Genomic DNA, 7,201 nt, shown 5'->3' on the forward strand with positions numbered 1-7,201 from the left:
GGCGCAGTCGGCGCCGGTGCACTGGGCGGAGGAGGGGTTGGTGGCGTTGCAGGAGGCCGCCGGGCTGCCGTGGTGGGCCGCCATCGTCTGCGGCGCAGGCCTGCTCCGCACCGCCGTCACTTTGCCGCTGGCCGCGCACCAGAGCCGCCTCCTGGCCAAGGTGGGTTGCCGGCCGCCGAGTCTTTGCGTCCTGAGGGCGGCCCTGCGGGGGATCGCCCTGCTTGTGTGAGGGAGGAGGGACCGAGGGGCACGGCCGGCGGCCCTGCGGGGTGCTCTGGGCGGGTTTGCGCATGGCCTTCGCGGCAGACGGGGCGGGAATTCTGGTGAGAGCCGGGTTTCGCAACCAAAGCGGGGGTACTTTTCCACAAAACCGCTGTAGCGGGGTCCTGGCCGCAGTTTCTTCCCCCCTCCCCCCCCCCCCTTTAGCGGGGGGGTCCGCTTGCGCTGCCTGTTGACCTCGTGTGGCGGAGGACACCGCAGCGGGTGGGAGGTTTTTCGGTGGTTGGTCCTTCCTTGGACACGTGAAGTCTAAATAAAACTGAAAAATGGGAGTGTGCATCTTCTTCACGGTCACTGCACGGAGATGGAGTTGTTTTAGTGCAAGAGTCAGGTGGCACGTGCAAGGTACTTTCTGCGATTTGCTGTGTTAACTTAAGCAGAGCTTTTGCTAAAGCTTGTCCCGTCAAAGCTTGAAGTAAACTAGCCTTCAGCAATTTGTAAATATCTGCTTTTCCTCAGAAGCGAGGAAAACGGTCGAAGTTACTAAAGAGGTCATACCCTGTGCCTACAGTGGTAAAGGAGCCTTTGCAGTGCCGTGGTACGAAGTAGGGTGTTTCCCCTTTTCTGTGCTGTTTTTTTACCACCTAACGAGGATTGTAGGGGGGTGCTGCACAGCTGCCAGGATTCAAGCCTGATTAGGAATCAATTCTATCTTTGTTCTTCATCTGTGTAGAGGTCAGATGGGTAAATGCAGGTGTGTTTTTGGGACAGGATTCTTCAGCGGCCGTCGCTCAGAGTGTTATTGCAGAAGCAGCACAATTTAATTCTTTTATTGCAGTGTGTTTGGGGTGGGGGATTTTTTGTTTGGTTTCTTTGTTTTGTTTTTTTTTAGTGGCGCTTGTTCATTTTTCCTTTTCTTTTGATTGTAGAAGTGAATATCGGATTGTAGTATTGTGTAACGGGATCTCTTCTTACTTTTCAGGATAGTGACTTTGGCAGCTGCGAAGTTGTGTGTCCTGCTGGGCTTTAAATTTTTTTCAAGTGGCGTTAAAGGGTTTTTTTTGTTTAGTAAAGTAGGTGGTTACAATTCTTAACTAAGACAAAAAGATGCTTATTGGGAACAAAATATAAAATCCAATTCTCTATTTATTTCTTTTAGCAACAAGATGGTATCTTTGATTGATACTTCTCAATAATTCTTTCACCTGTTTAGTTTGCTTAAAGATGGAGGGCATTCATAGATGTGTGCCTTGTCCTTCGCACTCATTTTTAATGTGTTTACAGTATCAGGTGGGGAGAGGAAGTGGTTGTTACACATAACTGCGCATAAACGTTTTTCCTTTTCTTTAGCTAGTTGGAAAATTTGCAACCTGAGATTAAAAAACTAGCTGAGCATCTTCGCTATGAAGTTTCCGTTTGTCGAAAGCAACTGGGTTGGTCTGAAAAGGTGGCCAGGTAAGATGGCAATGGCATATACCTTATAAATCCATTGCGGGTTGAGGGGTAGCAGGAGGGAAAGTCCTACAAACAACGATCTTGCAAAAACATTCTGCCATTGTCCAAAGCTTCGGTTTTCTTACCGCTTCTATGACTTATTTGTGTTTCTTATATTGCCCGACAGAGTATATCTGTCTTAAAGCTCTGAACTTGTGATAGGCTTATGATTACAGGGCCAAATGCAGGATTGTTTTTGTTGTCTTTACTTGTAGCTCATGGTTCTTCAGCTATTGTGGTATCTAAATATTGCTGGAACTTGAGGCTTGAATGGTGGTGGTCCTGTTCATTTGTTAGCACCCCGTGCAGTATCACCGCACCCCGTGCAGTAGCAGTGTATCTAAGTCGGGTTACTGAGGATCACGTAACTGGCTGATTGCCGCTGTATTGAGAAAGTTATACCCTAGTTCAGACAAAAAGCACAGTGAAATAAAATATCAGACAAGTTACTGGTAGCTGCCGATGACAAAGGGAAATTCAGTTGTGAAAAGGTGCTTAGAGCAACAGGGGTAAAAGTTGTGAGGAAAAGGGGTTGGCAGAGGAGAGAGGCACATTTGAAGAGGAAGGACTTTCAGGTTTTCCAGAGTTGCACCTAAAGAAGCCAATTTGACATGTACAGCCTGTAGAATTGCTATTTGAGACGTTACTCTGTAACAGGTATTGTGAGAGGACTTTTTTTTTTTTTCTTTCTAAAAGGTTCCACTTTAAGAAAAACCTAAGGAGGATTATTACGGAACTGTACATTCGAGACAACTGCCATCCCTTCAAAGCCACTTTACTGGTATGGGTACAGATTCCAATGTGGATTTGCGTGTCCCTCGCTTTGCGCAACTGCAGTGTTGGTGCCACGGACTCAGGAGGTGATTAATCTGAACAGACACGCTCTTAACAGTCATTTTTCAATCAGTTACAGTTTTTGCAGATGCTTCATTAGTTAAAGAACACAGTCTCCTGAGTGATGTATAAAACTACTTCCCTACTAAGCTTTTAAACTTAATATAGATTAAGCATATTTAAATGGCTGATAAAAATAAAAATGAATTTCAAAGACTTTGACTAGGTACATTGTGCATGTTGTACTACATTAAACCACCGTTCATGTAACCAAAGAACTCGCGTCTGGACCACAGCTGTACGTTTCTTTGGTTTGAACTCTTCCAGCAAGTATTCGCAGCGTCTAGAACATCACTGATCTCTACTTACATGCTTTTGCTTTTTGTGATGCTGTTGTGAGCTTTGTGGGATGCCTCTTTAAAAGCAGTACCAGGGCCTGAGCTCTGGGAACAATGGGGGGCATTTTGTTAGGCTGTGTGAGCGTGTAATTATTTTGTGGTCTTCTGAAGACAGGGTTACTAGGAAAAAAAAAAAAATTGTCTTGGGATTTTTCTGTTTCACAAGATAAACTTATTTAGCAAGTAATATAACCCATGCCGTAGCACAATCACTATTAATCTGTGTTTTTTTTCTTCCGTGTGAAGTTTCACATGAAGGACTATAGGCAAGGTGAATGTGTGGGGTTTTTTTAAAAAAAAATACTGGTATTTTCATTTTTTTAGAAAAGAGTTCATAGTTTCTTGTTCTAAGAAAAATATAACAAGTTATATAGTTTTTAAGAAAAATATTTCAAACCCACAAAATATGTAGTCACTGTAACCTACTGCATTGCATATTTTTCTCATTGGCTTGTAAAATGGTTGTGGAGATCAAGCTAGTTGTTATCACAGGTTTACCTGAATCGGTGGCTGTCATGAGCTAAGCTGGATCTCAGCTTGCATCTCCCACCATTTTTTATTTGTACTGATATCAGGCTGCCTTGTCATGCAATCTGTTAAACCAGGTATTTCTGTTTTAATAGTAATTATTGTGTAGACAAAATGTACCTAGAAACTTGGATGATTTGATTGTAATACATGGTATGCTTCTGTTTAACTTGAGGTAGCAAATCATGCTTAACTCAGTATTTTCTTGTAGTTCAAGAACAGTTTTCAGCAGGCGGAGCATTATGGTTTACAGACCTCACGGCACCAGATTCTACATGGATTTTGCCAGTTTCGCTTGGGCTCATGAATTTGCTGATAGTGGAGGTATGTTGGTGGAATAAATAGGATGATTGCAAAAGGATAATTCTTATAGAATTGTAAGACAATATTACCCAGTTGTAGAACATGGTAACATAAGGGTAGTTTCAGATAATCACTGTTTTAAGTGCATTGGGGAGAACTGAAAAACAACTTAATTACTCTGTGCATTTGAATGGGTGGGTGTCTTGTTTAGAGATGACAAATTCTTATGTGACACATCTCAGATACTTTAATGGCTTTGCTTGAGCATCAGTAAAATTTAGTCTTGACTCTGATGTTTTTCTTAGAATGATGTTCTGATGAGCTTCCTGGGTGTTAAGCATCCAAAAGCACATATGGGCTTTCTTGTTTTGTTCTACACCCCACTCCCAATTATTTGTTACTGTATTGTTGTCAAAACTAACAATATTATGTGTTCTTAATAAATTGAAAAAATTCAGAACTTTTGAAGATTGCTGGGGAGATGAATCAACAGAAACAGAAAAAAGTCTTCATTTCCCATTTTGGGGGGTAATTTAATGGAAATATTTTTCTTCTTGATTTTTCTGTTAGGTGTTCTCATCACTCTAACCCTCTGGATTTCATTCTTACTCCATTTTCTTCTATGTCATGTGGACTGACACTGTCTTAGAAAAAAAAAAAAGTCAGTATGTAACTGTAGACCTGATTCTGCTTTCGTTCAGTGATCTATCCACCATGTTTGGTCAGTTTCCTGTCGGCAGCCTTTTCTCAGAGGGCTGTGCTTCAGGCCGAGGTGTTGGAACTTTTGGTGTGCAAAAGTGACTGTGTAAAGTTATGTTACCTGGAAATGGTTGTTGGGTACTTTGCTAGGTTGGTGCAGTATTTTCTACAAAGGACTGAACATGTAAAACATCAAACAAGTTGAATGAAAGATTGTAGCAATATGTTAACTGAAATGGAAAATGCAAAATGGAAGTAATAGGTGAACAAGAGTGCTGGGTTACAAGAAAGCCCACTGTTGCCTTTTTTCTCATTGTAGTCCTTTCAAAGAGAGCTTGTTTATAACTGCGGGTTTCTCCCCTTTCAGATCTTTGCTTCGCAAAAAATGGAAGTTTCCAGGTTCCAGAAGCTTGCTACAAATTTCTTTCGAGTGGTGTCAGTAGTGATGATCCCTGTTGCTGCAACAGTCCCCTCTGTAAGTACAGAGTCTTAACGGTGCGTCCATGAACCTGTGACTCTGATACATTCCTTGTGCGTAAAGAGCAGCCCAAATGCCTGGTGTGTTTAATAGGCCATGCTCTCTAATACAGTGTGCCCTAAAACAAATAAGATGTTTTGTCTACGTGTACATTTAAATTCTTAACACATGTAGAATATTTTTGTCCAAGAGGGAAGGATCTGCAAATTTACTGTTTCTAAACATCATTTTCGCAAACTAGGGCTCAGAAGGACGTTCAGAACAGGTTAGCGTCCTTTTTATCATCTCAAAAATGGGAGGAAGACTTTATATAAGGACATACAGACAAGCGTTTGCGAAGTGTTTGCTTACTGAGAGAGGAAAGCAGCCTAGTTCTTTGATGAGGAAATTTTCCACAATCTTAAAATGCTTCTCATTTTTACAAGGTGTTCTACTTCTGAATATTTTTGCAGTGGATAGCAAAAACAAAGTATCTAGTTGTTTGGCTTATCAACTCAGTGTCTGAAATACAGAAGTTCGAGCGAGTTTAATATGATTTAATTTATGAACTGTTGTCAAACTTCAGTGTAGATTGACTTTTTTCCTCCAGAAGAGTTGAGAAAGAGTGAAAAACACATTGAAATGGAAGCCATTATTGTTATTGAGAGGAGTGGTTTTAGGTGAGTTATTTTTCGCAATAACTGGGAGTAACCAGTGGTTGTGGTTCGTGAAGAGCTGCCTAAAATTGTAGTGTTCGCATTGCATCTAGGGATGCTGAATTCGGTATTTGTCTCGTTGCAGTCCATGGCGTTGTACTGGCTGTCCTCGAGCTTCATGGGACTCTCGCACAACCTGTTGCTGCGTTCTCCGACCTTTCGTCGGCTGTGTTGCATACCAAGGACCAAATCTGACTCAGATACTCCTTACAGGGATATTGTGTCTGCCTTGACTACTAAATACGGTTTTAAGAAATGATGTTGTTTAAACTGTCCGAAGAGCTGTCCCACAAATGTTGCATGGGTAATTAAGTAGTGCTATCTTATAGAGATGTACTTATTTACTGTAAAATGTTGCATCTGGAATTATATTTATTTTTCCAAATAAAGCATTGACCGTCTGGCCATAAAGAATGATTGTTCAGCACAAATGTATGTTTATTGGGAAGTTTTGTTTCAAGGGTGGTCGTTTTGCAGTTAGAATAGTCTAGTAATACAGGTTTGTCTCCCGAAGTATCGTAAGGAATTGGGCAGATGAATATTGAATAAAACTGTGACTCACCTAGGCTGCCTTCTTGTAGTGAAGCTGATCTGACCTGTGGGCTAGTAAGCAACAAGTTTTAGGGTAAGGGAGAAGGCTAGATGGACTGATGCTGTAGTTACTGGTTTAATTAATTAAGACAGTGGCGCAGATTGATAGGTAGTCAGGTATAGTCGTTTGATATCCAGGTGATTCACGTGATAGTCTTCGTAACAGTTCTGAGAGCTGATTTCCTGTAACTGCAAAGTAAACTAGGTCGTTGTCAGTCTCTTGTACATTAGATTTAGAGTTAGGAGGACAAGTTTCATGTATTGTTTCTGGTGATCAGCTGTTGAGCAACAACACTCCGCATAGACTAAAACGAGGCAAGTAGCACCTCGAAAAAGAACAAATGATGATTACAAACCAAATACTTCATTCAACTGTGTATCAGATCTCTTTTAATGTAAGTCTTAAAGGTCAAGTGCAAATATTTTATGCCTTAAAGGACCCGTGTTTGCTATTTTTTTCATGTAAACATCAGTGTCATTACGTGTAAGCACTTCCTGTAAGGGTATTCAGATTCGCATCTCACCTTGCTCTGCATACATCTTAAGTCAGCAGACATATGTTGTTGTGAAACTCTGCATGCTTATTGCCCTTTGCACTGAAGTCTGTGCAAGACCCGGTCTTGTAAAAGGTCACATCGGCATAGAGGGCAAAGCATTGCTTGTACTCTTTGCTCTCAGATGGTTGTCATAGTACAGACCAGGATGATTCATGTTTTATCTGTTAAAGTTAGTGCTCATTAATCTTTGGTAATAGGAAGTGATTTTTTAAATAACTGGGATCTTTTTGTCATTAGAGAAGACTATATAGCACTGGGAAAGAGAGAAGCAGGTGGCATACCAGGTGGATGTAGACAACAGTAACAAGCCAATAGTCACTTGCCTTTGTTGTGGTGAGAAGAATCTGTAGTCTTGTTTTATTTCTCTTGTTAGTCTGTTTCCTGACCCCTGAGCAGAAGATGGGG

The 7,201-nt window shown here is 41.4% G+C and overlaps 1 protein-coding gene across 1 annotated transcript; it reads left to right on the plus strand.

Annotated features, from left to right (window-relative positions):
* Nucleotide 1: 1 nt before the first annotated feature.
* LOC104836834 (mitochondrial inner membrane protein COX18) lies at nucleotides 2–6,052 on the plus strand (the record flags this gene model as incomplete). The annotated part of the gene is made up of 6 exons (XM_010575588.1): nucleotides 2–160; nucleotides 1,574–1,674; nucleotides 2,410–2,573; nucleotides 3,685–3,797; nucleotides 4,843–4,950; nucleotides 5,734–6,052. Coding segments are annotated over 6 exons (819 nt in total), but the record flags the coding sequence as incomplete, so codon positions are not given.
* Nucleotides 6,053–7,201: the final 1,149 nt, after the last annotated feature.

The sequence above is a fragment of the Haliaeetus leucocephalus genome, unplaced genomic scaffold (genome assembly GCF_000737465.1).
Source record: "Haliaeetus leucocephalus isolate CR32 unplaced genomic scaffold, Haliaeetus_leucocephalus-4.0 Scaffold484, whole genome shotgun sequence".
NCBI lineage: Eukaryota > Metazoa > Chordata > Aves > Accipitriformes > Accipitridae > Haliaeetus > Haliaeetus leucocephalus.